This window comes from Pseudoliparis swirei, chromosome 24 (genome assembly GCF_029220125.1).
Source record: "Pseudoliparis swirei isolate HS2019 ecotype Mariana Trench chromosome 24, NWPU_hadal_v1, whole genome shotgun sequence".
Lineage (NCBI taxonomy): Eukaryota > Metazoa > Chordata > Actinopteri > Perciformes > Liparidae > Pseudoliparis > Pseudoliparis swirei.
The window spans coordinates 22,722,588-22,749,086 of NC_079411.1; the positions used below are offsets into that span (position 1 = coordinate 22,722,588).

The 26,499-nt window shown below is 42.4% G+C and overlaps 4 protein-coding genes and 1 long non-coding RNA gene across 6 annotated transcripts; 3 read left to right on the forward strand and 2 right to left on the reverse strand.

Annotated features, from left to right (window-relative positions):
* Nucleotides 1–236: 236 nt before the first annotated feature.
* Nucleotides 237–1,861, reverse strand: LOC130190271 (transcription factor 7-like 2). Its single transcript, XM_056409592.1, has 7 exons — nt 1,624–1,861; nt 1,459–1,514; nt 1,285–1,359; nt 895–1,048; nt 571–678; nt 362–451; nt 237–242 (listed from the first exon to the last, which is right to left on the reverse strand). The coding sequence occupies exons 1-7, from the start codon at nt 1,771–1,773 to the stop codon at nt 237–239; spliced, it is 639 nt and encodes a 212-aa protein (XP_056265567.1). The 5' UTR covers nt 1,774–1,861.
* A 3,293-nt stretch (nt 1,862–5,154) lies between these two features.
* Nucleotides 5,155–7,598, forward strand: ndufb7 (NADH:ubiquinone oxidoreductase subunit B7). The gene is made up of 4 exons (XM_056409428.1): nt 5,155–5,204; nt 5,288–5,420; nt 6,319–6,487; nt 7,436–7,598. Exons 2-4 carry the CDS (start codon nt 5,309–5,311, stop codon nt 7,521–7,523), a joined length of 369 nt encoding a protein of 122 aa, XP_056265403.1. The 5' UTR covers nt 5,155–5,204; nt 5,288–5,308; the 3' UTR covers nt 7,524–7,598.
* A 2,019-nt stretch (nt 7,599–9,617) lies between these two features.
* On the reverse strand, nt 9,618–23,308 carry tecrb (trans-2,3-enoyl-CoA reductase b). 2 transcript variants are annotated; one of them, XM_056408898.1, is made up of 12 exons: nt 21,085–23,308; nt 18,487–18,537; nt 14,776–14,827; nt 14,643–14,687; nt 14,420–14,523; nt 13,813–13,928; nt 12,830–12,935; nt 11,810–11,882; nt 11,677–11,720; nt 11,396–11,453; nt 11,026–11,114; nt 9,618–10,277 (listed from the first exon to the last, which is right to left on the reverse strand). In XM_056408898.1, the coding sequence occupies exons 1-12, from the start codon at nt 21,097–21,099 to the stop codon at nt 10,104–10,106; spliced, it is 927 nt and encodes a 308-aa protein (XP_056264873.1). In that variant the 5' UTR covers nt 21,100–23,308; the 3' UTR covers nt 9,618–10,103. The 2 variants fall into 2 exon arrangements, with proteins under 2 accessions (XP_056264873.1, XP_056264872.1); XM_056408897.1 differs by lacking the exon at nt 21,085–23,308 and having other exon boundaries at nt 18,487–18,802.
* On the forward strand, nt 19,274–20,560 carry LOC130189904 (uncharacterized). The gene is made up of 2 exons (XR_008830875.1): nt 19,274–20,091; nt 20,394–20,560. It is a non-coding gene; the product is annotated as an uncharacterized LOC130189904 (long non-coding RNA).
* A 164-nt stretch (nt 23,309–23,472) lies between the features above and the next one.
* Nucleotides 23,473–26,031, forward strand: dnajb1b (DnaJ heat shock protein family (Hsp40) member B1b). Its single transcript, XM_056408899.1, has 3 exons — nt 23,473–23,794; nt 24,726–25,321; nt 25,472–26,031. Exons 1-3 carry the CDS (start codon nt 23,575–23,577, stop codon nt 25,703–25,705), a joined length of 1,050 nt encoding a protein of 349 aa, XP_056264874.1. The 5' UTR covers nt 23,473–23,574; the 3' UTR covers nt 25,706–26,031.
* Nucleotides 26,032–26,499: the final 468 nt, after the last annotated feature.

Genomic DNA, 26,499 nt, shown 5'->3' on the forward strand with positions numbered 1-26,499 from the left:
ACTAACTTATAACTAAGTTGATACATTTATAAAAGGTTACGGTTAATATATATTATTTTATTTGTATACATTTTATTTATTCAAATCAATAATACATGTATGGTTTTCTTTGTCATTGGTGTAAACAATATTTGTAAAAAGATGTTTTACCTAAGACTATTCTATTACCTACATATTCAATAAAACTGCACACGTTTCAACAACATTTGAATGATTTATTTTATTTACACGATAATCTACTTCTGCCAAACATGCGGTGACAAAAGTGATGCAACACAACAACTATGATATTCTTAAAATGAGACATGTGACAAGGACACAGCGACACAGAGAGGACACAGCGTCCTGGCAGTAAGGGGACCTCTCCCGATGCAGAAGCTGCAGTACAAACTTTGGCCAGTTTGGCGGACAGTTTGCCGGCCGTGCTCCGGTCTCTCTTTCGCTTTACTCCCTACACAAAAACAAACACGTTAGACTTTCCATCCGACGTGTGCCGATCAGAACAAGACTCTTCCAGTGACTTAGCTTCACACGCTCTAGTATTCTGGCGTTAACATGAGTTGTACATACGTAATTGTTGCAGGAGGTCCAGCCAGGGTGGCGCTGAGCGTGGAGGCGCTTCTCACCATCCGCCTGTTTGTAATATTTAGCCTGCTCCTCGTTGGACAGAGACTTCCACTGTGGCGAGAGGACAACATTAATGAGAGCGAACTCCACAAACTCCCACGATGCATTTGTGTCCTAACAGTTTGCATTAAGTGATCAAAAGTTGCTGTCAAGATGTGAAGATTTAGAGTCAGAGGAAAGAGTTTTCAAGCACATCTGCCGAGTCTTTTACCAAACTGTCACGACGGTCGTGTAGCATTGAGAGTCTCACAGAGCAAACACACGTACCTTCTGTCCGAGAATTCGGTTGATGCCGGCACTCCCGCTAGTCTTCATTTGGCCCGCGTAATTGGGCCTCTGCTCTCTCATAAACAACATGAAGGCGTTGGGTGGCTTCTTCACATAGGGCCCAGCGTCGTGCAGCTCCACACGCTTCCTCTTTCTGTGGGAATACAGAACAAAAGCAGAAGCACTTTAGGAAGAGACACTAAAGTGAGCAGAATGATACAAGACATGAGCGAAATGCATCTTTGTCTGTGCCGTTGTTCATTTAGACAGACGGATTGTATTATTCATGCAGGAATCTTGGTAGACAAATAACTGACACTTTAATCTAACAACAGCTGCAGAGAAATTAAATAAAAGGTGAACGTGGCCAAAACAGCAGAGCTCGCTTACTTTGTCGTCATGGAGGTCGGTGCAGTCAGTGAGGCGGTCGGTGCATGAAGCATGTGCACCGTCTGTCCATCTGGCCTAGTTCATCGAAAGATTGTGTTTAAAGAAATAAGCACAAGCTCAATATCTGTGTACATGTGTGTGTGTGTGTGTGTATTCACGATGTGTGTTACTTACAGGTATCCCCAAAAGGGCAGGGTCTGGATCTGCTGTGCTGTCAGATAACTGTTATGCTAGAGACACAAACAACAGAGTAGCTGGTTAGAGAAGCTGCCACAGTGTCACCCGTCGATCAGAAGACGCCACTAAGGACGATCTTACTGGTCCTCCAGAGTATCTTACCTGTCCCTGGCTACCGAGCGCTGCCTGGTTGTACAGTGGACCCGACTGCACGACGGTCAGGGGTTCGAGGTCGACTGATTGGACGGACCCTGGATGCGACGGAGGTGAAGGTGGTGGTGGAGATGTAGGTGGTGATAGATCACCGATCATACCATGAAAGATCTCCAAAAGGTCGTCCAGGTCATCATTGTAGTCCCGAGTTGATAAACTCTGCAATTCAATTCATTGATTATACAAATAGTTCTAGATCGACATTTCATTTACGGAGCAATGCTTTCAGCTCTAAATGATATCTCTCCTAACCTCTTCTCAGTATCTTACCTGTCCCTGGCTAGAGGGCTGGCTATAGGTCAGGGGGTCTAGGTCGACTGACTGTGGAGGTGGAGGTCGTGTTGGGTCACTAACCACATGCTCAATGGTGGTAAACATTGAGGGTCTGGCCAGTCTCAAACAGTCCATGTCGGAAGTCGTATTTAATGTATTGTCCTAAAACTGTTGATCCTGTGGCAAATATTGAGAAGACTAATATTTACTTATTGCTATAATAATTATATAAATACATAAATAAATCACTATTTCTGGAGGGAAAGTTCCCAATGTAAAATACAATTATGTTTGCTCTACTTCCACTATACTACAGTTTAAGGAAAGTACTGTACACTTGACTTCACTTCACAGCTACAGTTTCTACTAACTTTGCAGAGAAACGTTTTACACAACTTATTTAATTCTTGTATAAAACATGAAGCATTTTTAAAGAGTGAACAAAGATACACAACAATACATGGGAAGTTGTACATGTTTTTACCTGCACAGGAAGCTACATTTAAATACAGCTCACTTGATTTATTCATAAACCATCAGTATAAAATATGATATAGAAGTTATTTTATAGTTATTGTACTGATAATACGTCTGAACATGAGTTTCTTTACTTGATGAAACAATTATTTGAGGTGAACAATTTGAGAACAAACTAGAGGAAATATGTTTCAGTCAAGTTTAAAAGATAATAAAAGCTAGCTAGCGACTTCGTGAGTGTTTAACTTGGACTCTGGGTGAAAACACACGCGAGCAACGAGCTAATCAGCAGTTTGATTTCTTACCTTATTGTTCGCTGAGTCTTCAGGTTGCTAGCTCGTAGAGATGATTTTCTCCGAGGATAAAAATCGTTGTTCACAGCTGAAAGCCGGAGAAGCGAGTGAGACGTGTCACTTATTGGAACATCCATGATCTCTTAGGAGCTCTCAGAATGTTCCATTGGAACGTGTAGACTTGAACGGTCGCGAGGACACGCCTCGAGGCCACGCCTCTTTGTTGCCGGAAGTCACCTGACGGCGGCACGTAATTAGTATGAGATATGTTTAATATTCTCATTATGAAATGGGTAACTGTTAGATGTTTGTAATATTAGGCTATGTATGGATTGCAACTATGACAATGCAGCATTCATTCATGTAAATCACAACCACAGCACTGTGTATATATATTAATAGAAAAGGTAACAAAATAGATCTTCAGTGTCTACAACTAAATCCATGAATCGTAAATCTGACAAAGTTGGCCTATGTTACTGGAGAACACATGAATGAGTTAATCTTTCCTCCTGTCTGCGAACTTAAAATTAAACAGCAATCACATGGACACCAGAATATTTCCAGGTTTACTCAAGATATTTTTATTTTCATTTCATCTCCACAACGGACTAGTCCGATGCATTATAATGAATATAACACAATATACACCTCCACTGTGAACCTGCAAAAGCCACACAATAGTTATATTATAAACACAGATGTTATCCATGACCAAATGATAGGAACCTTCTGCATGAATTATATGTATTCAACATCTTATAATACAGAAAATACCACAGGATGCTATGGTATGGATTCTAGGCACCATTTAAGAACAGCAGATTGACTGTGATCTGAATATTTCCCTCAGCTGCTGCCAGACAGAGGGAGGGATAGTGCAGGACTGATGTATCGCAGGAGTTACAGGAGATCTGTGGGCAGAGAGCCCAATGAACCTTCAAATGGAGAAACACCTGTGGCAGAGGAAGAGAGTGAGTCGGGTGAGCGTTCCAAGAAGTTGTATTTGAATCGGCAACACAACGTATGGCGGACTCCAGATCCTGATTCGCTCTCTCGTCTCTCCATTAGTCTGTAGATGGAAACCAGACGACAGATTGACAGTAGCTCCCAGAGCGAGGCAGAATGGTTTTTCAAACTTGTGAGATGAACCTTCTCTATGTGAACCTGGACTACCTGTCCGGCATCACAGAGGGGTTCTCCGGAGCTGACCTGACCGAGATCTGCCAGCGGGCCTGTAAGATGGCCATCCGTGAGGTCATCAAGGCCGAGCTCAAGGCTGAGCGTCAGAGGCAGAACAGACCAGACATCCTCATGGTCAGAATACCAGGCTGTTACAGCGCTGCATACTTGCTTATTAACACCATGCTTTAATGTATTAACCACACACACACACACACACACACACACACACACACACAGTGGACTGTTGCCACATGAGGTCCTCATAATGTTTGTCTATGCCTGCAGGATGAAGACATTGATCCAGTCACAGAGCTCAGGAAGGACCACTTTGAAGAAGCGATGCAATTTTCTCATCGCTCTGTCAGTGACGCCAACATCATTTTTCCCGCCTCCTAGGTTCCCCTCTGCTACTGGTACCCGGTCTGAAGGTCAAGGGTCAGGCTCTGGGTCAGGGAAGCCAAATGTGAACAGAGAATAGGACAATGACGATCTCTATCAGTGACAACAAAACCATCATCATATAGTTGAAGAGCTGCAAGAACATGTCTGTTTTTGTGATGATGCTATAATATTCAATGTAAAGCCAATAAACATGTAAACCAGTGATGAAATAATAAATGTGTCAAACAAAACATCGAAGCTTTGGGTTTTCAGTTTTCTGTTTGCAATGTGAAATGTGTGTAAGTTGTAAGTTGTGTGTAGTGGGAGTTTAAAATGTGCTGAATAAATAAATGTATATACCATCACTTTTATAATTACTGCAGTTATTTTGTTCAGGTATGAGGCACGCTGGTTCACTGTCACACTGTCATGACTCACTGGGACATTTACATATAACCATTGTTGATGTTATTTAACACAACTAGAACTTGACCGAGTCTCAATTTGAGGTACTAATACACCCCAACACAATACATCTAAAATAGGATCCCAATGCATCACAAATTTGATCTTTTAGTATTGTGAAAGCAATGCATCCTTTTTGTGATTTAACTGTGGAACTTCTTTTGTTTACTAAAAGACAATTGAGGCAAAGCACATCTGATACCTTCATGGCCACGTAGGGTTTGGGGCTTTGGTGCAGTTTCCCAATTGAATATATAGCTAAACACTCGTGCTTTTGTATAGTTAAAATGATTCAATATTTTCAACTGAATAAGTATGTTTAGTAAACACTTAATTATCGGAAACAACACTCGCGGAACCTTTGTCATTTGGCCATATGGGAGGTGTTTCCCTCAAGGACCGCCAGGCTGTTTATTTCCGGTGAAAGGCGGAAGTGGCATCAAGGGTTTTGTGGAGGTGACCGAATGGCAGGCAGCAGATTCCCCTTGGAAATATCAGATTCGAGCCGCAGACTAAACATATTCATTTCTCCGTAACAGAGTCTCAACATCGTCGCTGCCATGGGAGCTCACCTGGTCAGACGGTACATCACCGAGTCGGACACCGAGCCGGACCCGAAGAGGAAATACGAGTTCGACCCTCACTTTGGGTTCCCGGAGAGGAACGAGCGAGGTCTGTCAACCTGCAGAGTGTTTGTCACCAGCTCGAGTGGAGCACGTTTCGCTTTCAGCCCCGCTGTGTTTGAACTGTCAAACGTCCGCAGCTGTAATGCAGCGGCTGGTTAGCTCACGAGCTAACGTCAGCTGACGCTAGCTGTCAGGAGGAGTTAGTCTGCGGCCGACCTGCTCTGTATATTTACCTTTTGCACCTTATTTAAACCGAGGGCTCTAACTGGTTCTTGTATAGCCAACATTGTTGTAATGTCATGTTGTTAAAAGAGTTGTTGGTGCCTCTTCAGTCGCTGTTAACGTGTGGCCTTTTGAGACTTTACAGCTATTTACAATCTGCCTCCAGACATTCGCAATTATTTATATTTATTAGAGAGGAAACAACCTGATTTGTAGCACATTTTGCAGAAAAACAACCATGTGTTTGTAGTTAGTAATACACGCTATATGTGTATATAACAGTGATGGCTTGTGTCATATTGAACTGTAAGGCGTATTGCTGTAGTATATTGAGGCATTGTGCAGAATAAATGTCAAGGTTAAAGTTGAACTCTACCTGAAAACCACTATTCACATTCATTATATCTTCATCTCTAAATCATCGGCAATGAAGAAAAGCTGTCGTACATAAATATTTTCCTTTATCGTCCCATAGGAATCTGTAGGCCAGTGGCTCAACCGTCTCCTTCTGTGATAGGGACTTAACAGACATTTAATTAAATTCTAAAATCTTAAATATTGCCACTTTAAACACAAATTACCTTATATATAGGATTGAATAGATAGGCGCCATTGTCACAATACCCAATTCAGCTATTTGATTCAGTATTGGCCAGATATCGGTATTGATGCATCCCTCACAAGTTACTTGTGGATATCATAATATAGTATTTATTTTTCAGAGATGGTAGCTAGCCAGGAGCAGATGAACTTGGCCCAGCTGCCTTTGGAGCAGAGGGACTACTGTGCCCAGCACCTCCTGAAGTTCATGAAGTGCAAGAGGGACAACTGGCCCAACTTCCTGTCCTGCAAGCATGAGAGACACGACTGGGACTTCTGCGAACACCAGGAGTGAGTATTTACATGAGATATATCTTATGTTGGATGAACTCTCCTAGACCATAAACCAGCGTCGCATAGAAATTAAATGGGCGGCGAATAGAAATAGACGCTTACCGGCGAAGAGACGCCCAGCGCCTCCTCGCGCTGCCAGTGTTTGTAGCATCGTATTTACGGCGCTCCAATTGCAAATAATATCCAAAAAGTGAACGTGGCGTTTGACTTGGCGGTTATTGCAACACTCCTTTGTAGGAAATATGACCCTAAATACATTCAATTAGGAGTCATGTATATTAGCCATTACAGCTCACTGGCATTAGGCATGTTTACCCGCCCAGTTTATTTTATATCGTTATTCATTTGGGACGATGTTTCTAAAAATGTAGAACCAAAGATTGTGATGCTTTCAGCAGACCCACTTCATTGGTTTAAATGTTCGTACGGTCACATGTGCAGTTGCTAATTCAAGACCTGCAACATCTGACATGTAACCCACACACTGTTTGTAATTAGTGTATTTGTCACTATATCTTTAAAAAAGCTACCCTTAAATCTAGTGGCCAAAAGAAAAGCTCAAGCTCGTTAACTGGCTGGTTTACTCTGTATCGTAGGTTTTTGTCGGTTACAGTATGTTTCAATATTCTCCCACGGTCCAGTCAGTAGTTCTCTAGCTCACACAACCTCACCCAGCAGATGGATTTGTTGTAGGCATTTCAAAAGTACCCATCTTTGTGGGGTTAAGATATTCTACGTGTGCATAAACTGAGTAGCTAGATGGTTATTTTTTTATGTTAATACTCCATATAAACCTCCAAAGGAACATCGATGTACCTCATAACATTGTTTCTCACAATGTAATCACTGTTGACTTGCTCAAGATCGTTAATTTCATATCTGACAACTTCACTTTAATCCTGTGATAATAAATATATATATCCACCTGTGTTTTTCTGCCTCCAGCTACGTGATGCGTATGAAGGAGTACGAGAGAGAGAGGAGGCTCCAGCTGAGGAAAAAGAGAATTGAGAATCAGGCTGAAGCTGCATAATCGTTGCATCCTCTGATATGACTTCTCTGTATATATGTGCTGCTGTTCACATTAAACAATATTGTTTAAGCTCTACATCAGTCAGTCTTATTAATGGAAAATCCTCTGGGTAACTTCACCGAAAATATTTCTGTGATCTTCATTTTGAATGTTTGGTCAAAGACTTCTACCCTGCGACAAAATATTGTATAATTGTATGAGTCTGAAATGTGTTTCGGGTTATTTTTTTCAATGGTTGCTGAATTATTGTCTCACAAACTGCCCCCAAATTCTATAAATGTGTAGTTTGCTAACACATTTAGATGAAGTGCTCATTTAAACATTCAAGCCTGTAATATTTAATGTCATGATTGGTGACACAAAACAATACATCCTCGTACAAAGCTGCAATATTTCCGGGCAGGAGAGGTGGCCACAAAGTCTTTCAACACACACACACACACGGATGAAATCAACAACAGAGGGCACCGACAGTCTGGTTGACCTTTTATTGATAAATGACTCCAGGCATTAACACAATGACATGCTGTCAGGATTTCAAATTAAGTTGCAGATTCAGCTTTAAAAAACAATAGTATGTTTATACTCATAGTATCGCATCACCCAGCAACTTCTGATTGAAAGGAGCCATTTATCCAACTAGTCTAATCTCTAGTCTTCAAATGGAGACACTGAGATACGTGTGCATTCATTCTAAATGCTCATAAGCCATTGTCTTCACACACATTCTCCACACACTAAATGCAACAAACGGTCAGTTTCCTGTGGAGATCAACCACTTCAGCTAACAAAAGGTATGCATGGCTCCTAAAAATAACTTGAGCAGGTACTCAACCAAAGCAAAATCCAAATGTTAAATAGCAAAGGCGCTTTAATCTTTACTACTGACCAGCACTTTCTCAATTTAGTGCCAATGAACCACATGGTCACTAACGAGATGGTCATGACAATAATTAGGCATCCTTTGTCACACGTGCTAGATTTAACCAGACTAGATTCCCCTGTCACAAAGTGTCTCAGAGAACATGGCAAGGAGGAAGTCCACTCAAGTTATACTTAAAACCAACACGATTTAATAAACTACAGATCAGCGGTGGATGTAGAGCATGAACGCGTGTCGGTAGGCTGCAGCACAGAGAAGATGCCGCAGTGTGGATGTTGGGAACTGGGGGAGAGGGGGAGACAACGAGGATGTGGATCAGCTTTTATAGCCCGGGAGGCTCAGCTGAGCCTCATCGAGCTAACGAGGAGTCGTCAGCTTGATGAAGCTCAGCTGAGCCTCATCGAGACGACTACTCGTCAGCCAACCGCTGCCTGTTGGCCAGCAGCCTCCGAGACAGTGGGAGGGGCTTCACGTAGTTCAATATGTCCAGATAAGTCATGATATAGTATGTTAAAAAAAGTATGTTGACAAAAGCCATCGTTCTGTAGGTCATAAATTTTTTTTTAAAGACACAAAAGCTATAAAGTCATATTGTAGTTGGAAAAAAAAAAACATTTATTAGAGAATTTCCATGTGGCTAATTACTAAAGTTAAAAGTCTGAACAGTAGACTGAGCACTTCCGTCGGCCCTTTGTAGGATGGGCTCTTTTGAAGAATAAAACTTCAATAACAGATATTGTTTTAGCTCTACAACCCTCAGTCCCATTAATGTCAGACAAACCTGATGCCTGATGGATCATCGAGGTCAGGATCGTGGAATATTTCTACCACCAACTATGCCATTGCCCTATTGAGACTCCGCCCACTCCTCCTCTCTACCTCCATCTGCCTGATGGATCGTGGAGGTCTCCATTGTGGAATATGCCTACTATGAACTATTCATACACTCTCATATTCATTGAATGTGTTTTAACTCTAATCTGTCCTTCTGTACACATGACATCTATTGCATCTGTCCATCCTGGAGAGGGATCCTCCTCTGTTGCTCTCCTGAAGGTTTCTTCCCTTTTTTCCTAGCTGAAACCAATATCTTCATTTCAACCCTGGATGAGCTTGTAAAGTATCATGTCATTTCCCCCCATTGTTCTTGTACAAATCTCACATATTTCTGGAGTGGTGGTCACAAAGTCTGACAATTAACAATACCGGAGCACGTTTGGTTTACCTTTTTATTTCATTATAAATTACTTCAGACATCAACAAAATGACATGCTGTCACTATTTCAAATTTAGATGAATGGATATAAAAACTAAACCATTGAAACGGTCAGATGCAGATTCAGCCTCAAAACCACAGTATTCGATGGCAGAGTGGTGGGACATCTTAACCTTTATGTACAATTTGTCATTCAGTAGTTTGAAGGGGCAGCTCAAGCACACACAAGTCGATTAATATATGGGAGATGAAAAAAAAGATATGGGAGATGAAAAAAAAGAAAGAACTTGCACTCAATTTGATCAATATTAAAGGGATCGCAGACAGGAGGACAGGAGGGGAAAGGGGACACGGTTAGCTTCAGCCAGCCAGATTCTGTGTCGAGTTTGGAGGGTCGAAAAACAACAAACTCATTTAGGGGGGGGGGGGGTCCTACGAGCAGGGAGAGCTGAATGGGCGAGGGAGGGAGCATTCGAGTTCTTTAAAGGATGAAGGGCAGGATGGGCGAGCGGAGTGGAGGGTAGTCGCGGAACTCCTTCAGGTAGCTGCGGTGCTTCCCCTTCGCCCACACGGTCATCTGGATGAAACCCACCAAGAAGAAGAAGGCCACTGGCAGGCACTGGGTCATCAGTGTGAAGCCAAACCAGGCGCCCAGCTGGGGGAGGGGGGAGAGGAGGAGGGGCATTACATACAAATTCAGACCACAAGAGGGCAGCAGCTGGGAGTTTAACTCACAACAAAGTACAACACATTTTTAAGAGACCTGTGAAATACTTTTTTTTCTTTCTTCTAATTCTGTGTTAAAGATTTAACTTTTTTTATTTTTATTCTAGGTTTTAAGCACATTGTCAAAAGAAAAAGGGTCTTATCATGTGGTGGATACATAACATGTCATCAATTCATACGGAAATATTCAGAATTAAATGAATACTAATGAATTTGTTCAAAAACAAAAACTTTCAATTATTTTGAAAAATATGTATGCATGTATGTCATCAAAAAGTCATAAAAATATTATTAAATAAGTATTGAGTCAAATTATACTATGTAAGGAAGTATGTCATTAACAGTCAAACTATAGTTTGTCTTACAAACATACTGTATTATGACACAAAATTCATAATACAGTATTTTTTTAAAGTAATTAAAGTGTATATAGTGTTTTATAAAAAATCCTATTCGAGTATGTCTTAAAAGAATCACAAAAGTCCTAGTGTGGTGTTCTCTTATTAATAGTTATGAAGGAGCACTAATAAAATTGTAGTTTAGTACGTCGTAAACTACAACTACCGCCTTGCGGTCAGTTTTGATCTATTTCTGTCCAAAGTGTCATCACTTCATAGATGCATCATTTAAGACATTTGTTCAAAAATTATATATAGTATATAAGTTCTTCATGTCACCTCATAGGTGTAGTTGGGGCAGGAGACCAGCAGGAAGATCCAGGTGAAGGGGTTCTTGGTTGGATAGGGAATCTTTCTGGTCTTAGACCCTGGATGAAGGAAGAAAGAGAAAGGGGCGTGTCAAAGACATTTTATTTACTTTAAACCATCTACTCCCTACGTTTACATGTCGGACTCATTACCAAACCAAACAATTCCAAATTAACCTTAAATGCGAAGCAAACCAATGAAATAAATCCGAATGTAGCTCCTTTAGTCGCAAATATTTACCGTTTGTGGTTCACGAGTCATGTGCAGACCACCCGAGAACTACATTACCACATCAAATATAGTGTATACTCTATGTATGTGTGTGTGCGTGTGTGTTTACCTGGTGGACGGAGGTTCCGAAGAGCAATGTGGATGGAAAAGTTGCCGATCTGACAGAACTAAGAAAGAAAAGAGAGTGTAGCGCAAAAGAAAATGGACATTTTAAATCAGGGCTCGTCTCTGAAAAAATATAATCTTATTGTACACTTCTGAGGATGACAAAGAGTTATACAAAATACAATACAAATTATGAAAATTACGTGTTTCTCTCTTATTTATGAATCAAATCAAGTGATGCACGATAATTGACAGCGTCGAGTGACACGGTGGAGCTATTCTTACCAGGAATATGACGAGGGCGAGTCGGATCTGCTGCTCGCCGTAGGCTGCAACGAGAAACAAGCAACACGAGCGATGATGAACAAGAGCTCCACGGACACGCTGGTAAACGAGAGGATGGAGCATGCACACTCACCGGGCGGCGTGTACAGTGGGTGGTTGACGTAATAGGCCATCCACGCTGCAAAGCCCCAGTAGTAGGTGCAGTTCTGCAACAGGAACAGTGTCACTTCATACCATTCAAAGGTTTGGGGTCACCCCGACAATTTAGTGTTTTTCCATTAAAACTGACTCTTTTATTTATCAAATGAATAGAAAATATAGTCAAGATGTTGACAAGGTTAGAAATAATGAATTTTATTTGAAATATTACATTTGTTCTTCAAACTTGCCGCTCAAAGGAAGACCAGTTGTGTAGCTTCTCTCACCAGCATAACTGTTTTCAGCTGTGCTAACATAGACCCTCCGTTAGTCTTCTAAGGCGATCAACACAATGTACCTTTAGAACATTGGAGATGGGCCTCTATACACCTATGTAGATATTTCATTAAAAACCAGACGTTGCCACCTAGAATAGTCATTTACCACATTAACAGTGCTTAGAGAGTATTTGGATTAATTTAATGTTATGTTCATTGAAAAAAAAGGGAGATTTCCAAGTGACAGAAAGTCATTGGACACAGGTACAATCACTGCAGTTAAAAAGTCACTTCGGGAAAACATACAAACACAAGAAAAACAGCTCGTATCGCTCCGTGTTGGCTCAGTTAAGGCTTTTATAATTACATTTAATCAACATTTTAATTTATAATAAAAATTCCTCAACACGGCATGGAAAGTGGGAACATCACGAGTCACGCACACACATATGACTTGCACTCGTTTATCTGGGAAGCTTGAGCAAGATTATTTTTCATCTTTGCTTTTTTACTATAACTGCACCCCGGCTGGGCTGCAGAGACGAGTACAGTAGCTCGAGGGAGAGAAGTTTTTACATATTCTGTACATATAGAATTCCCGTGCCACTTTGAGACACACTTCTTTAAATCACAAACTGAACAGTTAGTCGTTCATCTTTTACTCCATGAAAAAAACGACATGGCGCCTTAATGCGAGGAAGAATAGTCCAGCGCTTGAGCGGTGGAGTGCGTCTCACCTTGAAGATGTTGCGTAGCGGCATGGTGCCGTGAGAGAAGCGATGGACGAACAGCGTCTCCAGCAGCCTCTTCAGGAAGTGGAACGAGTGACACATGCAGGCGAGGCTGGAGGGAAAAAGCACAAACGCTCGCGTCAGCGCTTCTGTAGGTACAAAGCAGCGGCTCATCATCTCGCCCAAAAGCCACGGCGAGATATTCAGGGTCAGGTCCACATTGAAATGGAACGAGCAGCGTTAAAGGAGAAAACGAGAGAGTTAAGATGAGAAGAACTTCCCTCATCCGGTGTCTGTAACTGGAAGCAGGCGATTTGCTTCGCTGAGCTTCAGACTGGAAACCTTTGTTTTCCACTACTTTATAGTTCTACACCACGACATTTATTTGAAAATCATAGATACTCATTACTTTGCATATTCAGACTTTTCATTGAAAAACAAAACATCTACTTCTTATCAAGTCATTTTTATTCATTTCCCTAAATAAAACAAAAAGAGCTCGTGCAGCAACTTGCCTCAGCCTCATGTGTGCGGTGACATCTTGTGATTAAGTACCATTAGAAGCGGCTGTAGAGGAGACAAGTCGACTTTAACACATTTAATATGTAACTGCTAAGTTTCTAAAAGGGCTGCAAATAGGAATCACACAAGTTAACAGAAGCAAAGGTTTTTTGTGTGTGAATTAATGCATTCCTTTAATGAAACCGGTCTGGTAGCAAGAGCCTTGCTGATGTCTGTTTGACAGTGAGAGAGAAGAGCAGGAAGAGGATGGACCTCAGTGGCTTCAAAGACATTCAGTCCAGGGGCTCTGCTGGTTGCCACGTGGTCAGGTCCCCAGAGCGGTATCCATCTTCTATCATCCCACACGTCACAACGTGTCGCGCTATTCCTCAAAGTCGAGGCGTGTCTGACTTCGAGAGGACACGCCGGCCGTCTCGAGAAGGCTCGAACTAGCGCAACGAGTGTGACGGCGTGTTGGAGACACTCACTGTACGACCCAGTGTTTACTGGTGGTGAAGTCATATTTGGGCGCGTAGATGAAGGGAACTCGGAAGTAGAACATCAGATAGAGGACGAGTGGACCCATATACTCGGTCAGGAAGACCTGAAGAAGTAGGACAGGGAAAATTAGAGCCTCGACAGCCACACTAGAGCCATGTTGTTCTTTTGCTCTGATATATATAGATATATATACATATATTGATACATATATATATACACATATATATATATACATATACACACACATATATACATATATATATACACATATGTATATATATACATATATATATATATACATATATATAAACATACACACACATATAGATATATACATATATATATATACATATGTATATATATATATGTATATACATATATATATGTATACATACACACACATGTATGTATATATATACATACACACATAATATATACATATACAAATCGTCCCTCGCCTTGTGCCGTCTCTCTCCTACCTGCCCCACCCTCACACACACTTTTTACCCAGTGGGAAATCTCAATATAGCTGCTCTTGATCCCACTTGTAATCTCGTCTGGACTGTTGGACTGACCGCTCGTCGGCGTACTCACTGTGACCCAGCTGATCTGGGCTCCGAGGTCCCTGAAGTAGAAGGTTGCCGTGGTTCCCACAGGGAGATGCTGCAGGACATCCTCATCCTTCAGGGACTTCCCCTCTGAAACACACGTGCGTTTACTTCATGAGATGTGCAGTCCATTACGAGTTGCTTGGCGAGGGAAGCAGTACAACGGTCACTTCATATGTATGCTGATAGACACACTGTGGGTGACTTACTGGGGTCGAGGCGAATGGACTGTCTGGCTGGGTACCACTGAGGGTCTGAAAGGGATAAATACGTCACGGACTTCTCAGGACAGGACATGAAGTTTGTGTTTGAGTGTGCAGCTTGAAGAGAGACGGTACTCACGGCTCCTGTGGAACATGGACTTGATCTCTCCGATAGTGGCATTTGGCTCGACCTACAAAAAATGACACCACAATATATGAGCGGCGAGACACACACACACACACACAGTGTTACATTCATGATGGTGATTAGCGGTAAATTTAGCTCACATACCCATTGGACGTGGTTTAATAACAGCTGGTACAAGGGGTTTAAGAAGCGCGCGCGCGCACACACACACACACACACACACACACACACACACGCACGCACGCACGCACGCACGCACGCACGCACGCACGCACGCACGCACGCACACACACACACACACACACACACACACGAGCAGTGAAAGCGAGTCGAGTAACTTAAAGTCATCGAATATCTGATGACACGGCTTCATCTGCTTGAGTGGCAGCAGTTTACTCACACATACTTCTCTTGTAGTCTAAGAACGGTTTAAAAAGGACCTCTTCTTGATTTATTTGAACTGTTGTGCATCTGAGCTGTTCGTCTACAGGCAGGAGGAAGTTAAATAGTTTGTCGTTCACCTCTGAGGATTCAGCTCAGTGTTTTTAGGGATGCATGTGTGAGGCTACTGACCTTGCGCATGATGTGATTGATCCACATTCAAATGTATTTGTCATTAGAAGATTCAGTTTATGAATAAATCAGTCACAGCAGGCTTGATTAGGTTTTTTTGTACCTTACTTAAAAAATATATATTCCAATGCGGTTCATGCCGTGAGGGACGCAGATCGTTCATTGAGAAAATCAAATAAACAGCGGGATTGCATCAGTCTGATACTGGTTCAGATGTTGGAACAGGACAAGTTGAAATGATGCAACCTTAATTAGTCATTAATCATGCGTTTGTACCTTTAATATGATCATTTACTTTATAATACGACTAAAACTGCCTGTCTCTACACTTTCACTGTTTAAAGTAAATTTCAGCATTTCTTTTAAAGTATGTTGGACTTCCATAAAAAATAAACTGTTTTAGTTTAGTTTTGCTCGTCATGCGTTTGTTGCGCTCCAACAGAATTTGAATTATTGAATTATCCCTGATGACTCAGAGACCGTGTCTTAAACACTGATGTTTAGATTTGTGAATGCAATTCATTAAGCTTAAAAGAAGCGACTATTATCCCTTCCTTCGGTATTTTTTAAGTGACTGTCACTCATATAAACGTTTGAAGTCGCTGCAAATTATTGAACTATAATTAATGGAAAACGAAAAGTCCTTTTCTGGAAGGAAAACAAACTCATTCCTACCATCTGCACACAACGCAGTTAAAGCATCTCAGCCAGACACATCAACTTCCTCTCTGACATTTAAGACGTTGGTGACGGGCTTCCCCAAACATTTTTGCAGTAAGCCGAGATTTCCCCGCTGGCCTGGAATGGCAGAGCCGAGACGCTTTCGTGAAATGTCCACCTGTGTGATGTCACACCGTCCAGGCAAAGGTGTGACAGAGGAGGAGAGTGACGGGCACACAAAAGCATATTCTTACTCGTTTGGCCGTGTGAAAGCCAAGACGGCTCTGAACAAACTAATAAAGGCCGTTAACCTTCGGCCAGTTCGTGTCCATAACGTGAATTTGCAAATTACGACCGGGTGCTTAAACCTTTGAACTGCACTTAGGAACGTGAGTCACAAGGCGAGACGCAGGACATTTTTCAAGTTGCATGTTTGGTGGACAGCGCTGGGTTTGTCCGTCATAAACTAAAGCCAAGAGATATATCACTGTTGAGTATTAAGGCCGAGGCAGTGCTGGACTATTTTAGCAACTCTGGCAGGGTTCTTACACATTTTGACCGATGGATTTCTAGGACTTTTCCATGACTTTAAACCAAATGTCCATGACCAAACTAAAATCTCGGTAAAAACATGACAAATTTAGAACATTTTGTGTATTGAGAACGTACGCCGGCTTATATTTTGAGCGTCTTTCTTTAAAAAACATATTCATTATTTCAAACTCGGTGTAAATGAACATGTGATCAGAACACATTTCCATGACTTTTCCAAAACTTTTACGATGTAAGTTTTTTCCATGACTTTTCCAGGCCTGGAAATGACCATTTAAAAATTCCATGACTTTTCCAGGTTTTCCATGACCGTACGAACCCCGTCTGGTACATTCTGTGAGGAAAAGTTGCTCAGACATCACGTGACCCCTCTGAAGCGGCCTGCAGAGGTCTACTGCTGCTGCTGTAATAGACATGGCGTCTATTCACGGGGTCCAGAGGACCACAGGCCATTTTCAGCAGGGTGACATCACTGAGAAACAACCCTCTGCTGCTGCCCCCTCTTTGCACAGGCTTTATTCGGATGGAGATCACTGAGTCTGTCCTTTAAACTCTGACATGATGCAGGACTTGAGTTATATATCCAACTCAGTCTGTTAGTTCAGCTCCGTCAGCCTAATTAATAAATTAGTCCCCCAAAGGGGCCCCTCTCCAGATCCAGACCTATATCTGGCGAACCTGTGAAACTTCCTCTCCATCAGGTCGTCTGCCTGCTATCGCCATGGAAACTCTGTAAATATACCTGACCAATGAGCTTAAACGTCAAAATACAACAGGGATACTCTTAAATTCCAACTGACAGCACGACCAAAATCCATTGTTCAGTTTCATGCTGGCTTTTTCTAACTGGGATGGAAAAGTTGTTGTCGTATCACATCGGTAAAAATACAACATTTAAGCGTCACATTATACAAAAGATTGGTTCAACCGAGATGAGAATACATCTAGTGATGTTAAATATCCTGAAACCATCACGGGGAAAGGGAAAAAAGGAAAGGTCTCTTCTGTTATTTCCAAAACAGATAATTAAATATCATTTACATAAAGAGGAATTAGAGTAGTGCTACGAGGGACTCCGACAAAAACATACAGGCTGTATGTTGCATTCATACAAGCAGTGTATACATTAAAGTGAAATTAATTGAACTTCAGAGATGGAAGTACCTCATATCGGTTTCTACAACAACCTTATTGATTCTAGGCACATGAGCTCCTCCTCTTCCTCCTCATCATCATCAAACTCAAACACACTCAGAACAATCCAATAAATCAAAGGACGGCTGACAAGGGATTTGAAATGACTCCAAATCAAAAATAAACTACACGCGACACACTAATCCGCCGCAGATGTATGATGTATCCGACCTATTCTGCTCCGATAGATCTCGTTTCACAATATCGATATATTATCGATATACGGCCCTGATGTAAAGTGAAGCACCAGGAACATCGCGGGGGACTTTTCATCGCCACACACACCGGCGAGGCCGGAGGTTACGTCTGTGTCGTTATGCCTTGCGCAAGGTGAACTTCAGTAGACTAACGTTGATTATATTGTCTATGTGTGCGCTCCAAAAACCCTTCACGACCCAGAATAGAGAGCACAGCGGCGTCGTCTCCAGTGTGTGCGTCTCATGTACACGCCCACTGACCGACGGCGAGCGATACAGCAGCTCCACGATGTTCTGGAAAACTCAAATACACACAGGCTTTATTTATTTTTTTACTGTAAAATAGGACCGGACACACTGCACCTGCTGCATTTAGTAAACAAGACAGATGCCACACTTACATGTTCTCGTACTGGAATTCTAAAAAAACGTTTGCAGATGTAAAAAAAACATTAAAAAAAAAAGAAAACTGAAACTAAAATGTAAACTGATACAAACGCATGAAAATAAAATGAAGAGTTCTCACCTTGTCCAGGAAGCAGAGCTTGTCCTTGGTCTTGGCGTCCAGTATCTCCACCTCAAAGAAAACAACAGCCTTTTTAGCTTTTTTAGCAGGTTTGCGTTTGACCGGGGCTTGAGCCGGCCCCGGGGCCACCGCCTCTCCCGCCGCGTTTGCCGGCTTCTTGGTGCTGGTGGCCTCCAGTGCGAGGGCATCCATGTCCACAGTCCGCCTCCTGCACTCCGTTTATCTTTTTCTCCCCCACCTTAACTCTTCCTCTCAGTTCTCTCGTCACTCGTCACCTCTCAGCTGTCGATCCGAGATCCCCAGAGAGGAGAGGAGAAGCACTCAGCTGTGGAAATAAATCCGTCTCTCCCCTGCTCCTCCACCCCTCCCTCCTGTATCTCATTCTCTCGTTCTCACCTCCCTCTTCGCCCCTCTCATTCCTTCACTTCTGGTGCGTCGCTTTATTTAACTGGGAGCGTGGACATGTCCCACACGCGTGTGCACAGTTGCATACACAGGAATGCCAATAGCCGACGGTCTGGTGTTACATCTCTTGGATTTGAAACACAACTCCTCCATAGATTTTTTAAAAAAGGGCACTCGATGACCCGAGACACCTCTCAACCCCGGGCTAAGTGGAAAGACGGAAAAGAGGTATTGTGAAAGTAGAAACCCCCCTTTCAGAGTGTGTCCCCCCGTCTTGCTCTCCACAGCTAAATATAAATGTCTACTGCTAATTCTGCACGACCAACCCTTTCCCGACAGACCCCACCGGTCTACGCCTATGTGATGATGTCACCGGCTCACTTTTTAAGACACTTTGCCGTACTGTCCAGACCCAATGTACATCACACACCTTGAATCAGACCCTTAAATGGACCAGTTCAGGGTCTCGCGCACAAACACCAAACCCCACGTTTTACAGAGTGTGGACCTTACATCCAAACTGAGAAGGCAGATTTCTCAGTCACTCACGCGGGGAGTCACCTTTTCCTGCCTCCAAGGGGAGACAACACTCCGGATTCAGAGGGCTTAGTCGGGGGCATTCCCCTCGGTGAAGCCCACCCACGCTTCCGCTCTCTGATGACACTCGACGGAATCAAGTTTCCATCATGAAAGACACATCGTCACAAGTGGCAACATGGAAGTTTAGGCTAGTTTGGGATATTATTTTAGACACATCTCACAAATCGGAGACGAAAAGTCAGATTGGAGCTCTGCGGGGATTTGGTTTTTGATGCCCACAGATTCAGCATATTTCTTTATTTGTGCATTTACATTTTTACACAGGGCAACTTGCCTTTCTACAACTTGAATCAGAGCTTTTTAAATGAATGAATTGAGCCGCCTTGCTACTGTACAAACTAAACAGTCATGTGTGTTTAAACTAAGTAAGACACATGACACTGCAGTGGAGACTTCGGGGGAATAGCCCCATTATAGCCTTCCCTCTGGCAAGCATACCCTCAGCCACTGTACCTCCCCCCACCTCATCTATATAGAGCTTCTGTCTGGCAGTGACTTTCTGTCCTGGCAGGGCACTCTGGGGTGAGGGCGAAGCGGGGAGAAATACACTTTAATCATGGTGGACTTCTGCTTTTATTTGCCCGTACCTCCTTTCGCAAGGTAAGAGACCATTTCAAGTCCAGATAGTGATGGACAGTCAGCTCTCTGGTGACTGACCACCTGATTAATGACACACATGGAAAACATTTAAAGTTTGATGCATGTCCCAGGATACTGTGGATAACAAACAACTCTTAATGTTCGTTAAAATATTTCTGACTTTAGATTGATATTTGGTGTCAATAATCAAATCCACTGTGAGTGAATCTATAAACTTAACACCTGTGTGAATGAAAACACGACACACCGTTGTCATTAAAGTAAACATGTGTAATGACGACAGTGTTTTCCACCCTTCACAGCTTGCAACAGCCTCATCTGTGACGACAGGAGGAAGGAGAACCAGAGCAGCCACTGGTCGGGTCAGTTTCTGCCACTTCAGATCCTGTCTGGTGGGTTTTGGTGCATTTAGAGAAGATTTCAGTGGCTTTGGACACCTGCCTCGTGACTGTTAAACGACTGAAACAGACCTGTCTTAAGAGTATGGATGTTTCTGAAGTTAAACAAAAAGAATATTTATGAATTTGCATTCCAAGTAAGTTTAACAGTTCGTGCACGCTTGACTGTTCTCCTGCATTATTGGGTAATAAGATAAGAAGCGCCATGCCTCATTCCAGCCACAGATGGCGGTGATGGCAAACATTATCCTGAACAGACGACTCTGTGTTCAGCGTACATCGAAAACTCAACGAATACAGAGCCCACGTCTCCTTCGTCGTAAACGCGGCGGCAGCTTGACCTTCATGTAAGATATCAACCGGCAGCACCGCTAACGTCCGTGCAGGAGAGGCCGCAACCCCCCGGGCATGGCAACCCGCGCATGACAGGCGGCGTCGCTACAGTATGCGACCCTCGCCGCTCATGTTTAAAGCTCAAACGTGTGAGTTCATCCTGACGGAAAGCACAGAACAGTTCCGAATTGGTCTGATTAATGAAACTCCGGACCCATGAATCGCTCCATTGATGTTTTAGAGGTTCACGCACACTACTTACCTCGTAGTGCTTCATCTTGGCAGTTAGCACCCTCTTCCTTAATACCCCGGATGAGTAGGTCCGTTTTGCAGCCAATCAAAACTGGCGACACTATCAGGGACGTAGCCAATGAGATTTGAGCAGATGGAGCGGTCGCAGCTACCCAACCTTCTTATGGAGAGGCTATGATGCTAAGTTAATTAGATGTATTGCTCTTTGAGTAGCAGCTCCAAGCGTGTGTATGCAGGTTTATTAATCCAACCAGCAACGGCAGAGCGAGGCACACTTCTCCTAAACTGTAGAGAAAATATGTTCTCAATCTGCTGACTTTTCACAATTTAATTAGCAGACTAAATGCTATTATTTTTCCAATTTATTTTTGCAGTCTTACTTTTGCAGTCACTGCACAATATCTAATCTCTTTATTTTGCTTTTTCTTGTGTACATGCATGTATGTGTAGATTATGTTTTCCTTGTGTAATAAAGTGTATTTCAAAAATACAGTTTGCCATTTATTTATTTTTAACTTATTTATTTATTTTTGGATTGTTTCTAGTTTCACTAAACCAAAAAAACGCGCCAAAACATCGTAAATGACAAAAAGGGGAAGAAAGAAAAGAAAGACATAAGTAAAAGATTTAAAGTAAATGTATGTTAATTAATAGTATGGTGTCACTTTTAATCTCAAACCAAAGGCAACAGTTATTCTCGGGGAAACGTTCATGCTTGTATATTAGTCAGGCACACTTACCCGTCATTTTCTTATGTCATTATTGTCTCAAGTCTTGTGGTCCAATATACTTGTATTGGGACATGTGTCAGAAAATAATTTTCATTGATGATTGCAAATGCAAGGGGCATGATTAGGAATTATGGCTTTTCCAAATGAATATCATGGAAGCTACACCTTAAAAAGCCACTGTTTCTGTAGGTTTGTGGAAGTGTTCCTACCTGCAGAGATCATTTGGCAACGCCTCTCACCTCCCTGAAAAGCCGGTTTTGCTTTACTTGTCAAGCAGAGACTGAGCTGCACTTTTTTTTAAATGTGAACACTGATAATGACGGCACATTGTTACCTGCCCCAACAAATCTCAAAGTCAGAGCATATCTAAGTACGTTGTACATTGAATCTGAAATGCTGCCTTCAAGTGCCACTCGTACTCTTGTCACGCAAAATCGTGTTTCATGAAATGAAGCAAATCAATGGGAATGTAGTCCAATAAAACCATTTTCAACATGTCTGAACGTATTAGCCATTTTGAGCTGTCAATGTGTTATCTCCTGTCTTGAGTGTTCATTTGGTGATGTTATGTCTGACTAGTTGCATTAATTAGATGAGCGCATGCAATACAAGTGTCCAAATATGCTCAAATATGTTGAAAAATCTAGAGATGCACACACAGGGACTCCAAGACTACATAGACCTACATAGCACAGCAGTGTCAGATTTAGCATACTCAGCTGTTTGTAATTCCATCAGATATGGCAGCTACTTGTTCTGTACATCCTGTTGTGAGCAGGTAAGATAAGGTAAAGTGCCACAATATAACATGTTCTTATGACAGGGATCCATGATGGGGATATGTTTTAATTATTATTATTTATTTATTTTCTATTGTTGTGGTGTATCCATTGGTTACAGGGCTGCTTGTGATATAGTCTGTCATCTCGGTAAAGTCCGTGGAACATGGAATTGTTGATGTACTTGTACTTTACTTGAGTATTTTCAATTTAGGTTACTACTGTTTATTTTTTCTTATTTTCAGGGAGAAATATTGTACATTTTCACATTTATATAGTTCTGAATTACTTTAAACTATAAATTAATAATTTACAATAATAAACACATGATCAATTTAGAATACAAATTAAAGTTTGAAGTTTAAAACAGTCACTTCCAACCTGTTTGAACTTGTAACTCAATAAAGGTGGGGCAGTCCCGAGAGGGATTTAAACTCTAAACTTTGCAAATAGTTAAACTACCAAACTGTGTTTGAACAGTTACAACTAGCTAAAACTCCATCAGCTATAACGGTATTAATCTATTTATGTCCTATTAAAAATAAAATATTAAGCAGAGGGGCGTAACAGTATATCTATACGTTTACTCAAGTAGAATTTTGACTGATTAGTTTTTTACGTGTAATGGAGTATTTTCACACTGTAGTATTGGTACTTTTACAAGATCTGAAAACTTCTTCCACCAATGTTCATAGTCATAGAGCCTTAAATAGGCAAGCGAGTTTTGGGAGACTGATAAGGCATGGTATGTTACTGTGCATGATAATGTCCGACAGTCCCTGAAGGCAGCCCGACGTACCGTCCTGGTGGGCGTGTCGCAGCTTTACTGTCACAGCTGAGCTTGTTCTGGTTGTTTATGGAAAACTCTGGAAGTTTCCACGCAGTTTATAAAGAAACTACTCGAGTCCATCGCTTGAGTCGATCCAGAGGACTGAGGACGCGCTGCCGGAGTTCACGAACAGCCTTCGCGTTTACTAAACAAGCCACTAGATGGTGAAAATGGGGAGAAACTACTACGACATTTTGGGCATTAAGAAAGGAGCGTCCGAGGACGACATTAAGAAAGCTTATCGTAAACAGGCGCTGCGCTTTCATCCCGACAAAAACAAGTCAGCGGGAGCCGAGGACAAATTCAAAGAAATCGCCGAGGCTTACGACGTGCTGAGCGACGAAAAGAAAAAGGACATTTACGACCGTTTTGGAGAAGAAGGTAAGATTTTTTTTTTTTTGACGATTCATTTGACAGCGCCGTTAAAGGCTCGACTCTGCCAGTCAAGCGTATGTCAAGGTGCGCACGCAGAACAGGCAACAGCGTCTTTACGCACGGACCAAGCAGTCACCCTCGGTGTAATCGTGTCATGGCGCCTGGTTTCTGAGCCAGGGGAGAAAGGCGTTGCTCTGCCCGCGGGAGTTCCACATTTCATGTTTGCACAAGAACTGACGCAGTGTAACGTCAGTTGAGCATAAAAAAAACATGAAGTCGGGAGAGGACTTTGACTGTTGGAGTGTGACGTCAGAAAGGGGGCGTGGATTAGCGCGCAGTGCAGCCCGTAGGAATGTTTCTATGGTGTTGTCAGTGTTGCTTTTGGTCCGTGGAAACTAGAGAGGTCGGGCAGTGTGACAGAAATACTTTATCTTTATAGTTCTTACCTGATTAGTAACCTTGGTAACTTTAGGGATGACGTAGGCTCCTATATTAATGTAAGAAACCCTGTTGTATCAATGTCCGACAAACTGCAATAGAGTATTGATCTTGATCATCATTTACAACTTGAGATAATAAGGTCTGGGTTCATTGTTATTTTTAGTGTATGTTTACTATATGTGGGTGCACATATTGTTGGCAAAAATCCTTATTCACAAACAAAGACCTGTAAATATCCAGTGGTGGACTCTGGCTAATATGTACAATATCTACTTGATGTAGATGAATTTACAGAGCACCTCACAGAACACTCTGCTGCCTGTGTTGTCAGTCTTTCAGTTTGCAGATAAAAACTGAGAAATAAATCTGAATATCTAATGAGCAATTTCTGAAAAAATAATCCCCCCTTGTGCTTGTTATGAGTGTTTCGTTACTTTGGTTGTGATCTCACGCTTTATGTTGTAATAAATGTATTAATTGAGTTTTTCTCACTCAGGTCTGAAAGGCGGAGGAGGCCCCCCAGGTAACAATGGTGGTTGTCCTGGCAACTTCAGCTACAGCTTCCAGGGCGACCCTCATGTCATTTTCTCACAGTTCTTCGGTGGACGTAACCCCTTCGAACAGTTATTTGGAGGCCGCAATGGAGGCATGGATGAGCAGATGGACACCGACGACCCTTTTGCTCGCTTCGGGATGGGGGGAATGGGTGGGTTCCCTCGTGCCTTCAGCTCCGGTATGGGAGGAATGGGCCCTCACAGTAGCGTCGTGAAGAAGCCGCAAGACCCCCCCGTGGTTCACGACCTCCACGTGACCTTGGAGGAAGTTCTGTCCGGTTGCTTAAAGAAGATGAAGATCTCGCGCAAGAGGTTGAACCCCGATGGGCGAACAATAAAGATGGAGGATAAGATCCTGGAGGTGCAGATCAAGAAAGGGTGGAAAGAGGGCACGAAGATCACGTTTCCCAAAGAGGGCGACGAGACTCCCACCAACATTCCGGCGGACGTGGTCTTTGTGTTGAAGGACAAGTCTCATCATAAATTCAAACGCGACGGCTCGAACATCGTTTACACTGCCACCGTTTCACTCAGAGATGTAAGTTAAGATTACACGTAAGAACAATTTAGTCAACTATTGTTCTTAAACACTTTACGCAGTCAAATAAAGTTCCGATAATGATCTTAATTCCATCATTTTTCTCTTTTCTCTGTTATTCCCCCCCCCCCCCCCCTCCTGTCCCATCAGGCCTTGTGTGGCTGTACGATCAACGCGCCCACCCTGGACGGCAGAACGGTGACCGTGTCAACGACGGACGTCGTGCAGCCGGGCATGAAGAGGCGCATCAATGGCGAGGGGCTGCCTTACCCGAAACGCCCCGATCGCCGAGGCGACCTGCTGGTGGAGTTTGAGGTCCGGTTCCCAGAGCGGCTCAGCCAGAGCGCCCGGGACACCATCGCTCAGGTGCTGCCGCGATACTAAACGAGGCCAACGGACATCCCGGACCGACGAATTGACTCTAAGCTGCCAACGTCTTCAGTCATCGCGTCGCCGTTCACGTGGCCTTATAAACCAACGACAGAGGATAGACTTGTGAGACGGATGAATGTCAACTATAATAATAGTGTAAAGATTTTTGAGAATGACTGTAGCATTTCATAGGGTAAAATGTAAATACGACCAATGGTGTTTGATACTGAATATGATTATATTTTGATGGAAATAAGTACAAATCGCACTGTATTATATTGTATAAAATGTATGCATATATTCTTTTGTTGGTATTAAAGAATTTTATGAATACATAATGATTACATTGTTGATAAACTTAAGATGGAACGCTTAAGTAGTAGGATGGAGGAGAAGATTCATTAAAAATAAAAATAAATACTACTTTACGTTTAAGTAAAAATGTGTTTGGTAACAGATGTTCCATAAACAGGTGGCACTTACCTGGAAAGCGTAACCTAACGTGTGCCTCCTGGGCCGTGACTCCCAAACTGACACAGACAAAGGCCTCTCATATCTAAACTAAAAGGAACAAGATCTCCTGTATTAATTTTGTGAGCTCTAAAGCTCCTCAAAGGCGGATTATTTAAATCTTTAGCCCTGCTCGCTGTGTCCCGCTCCATTTAGTCTGAATGCAAAGCCAACATGTCTGTAACGGTCCGATGTGAGAGTGGTATCACTTCTATCGTCTAAATCTCTGACAAAGGATTTGTGGAACTAGTGCTGTCACCTGGCTTGAAGGTGTATTCATAGAGAGGGGGTTGCCT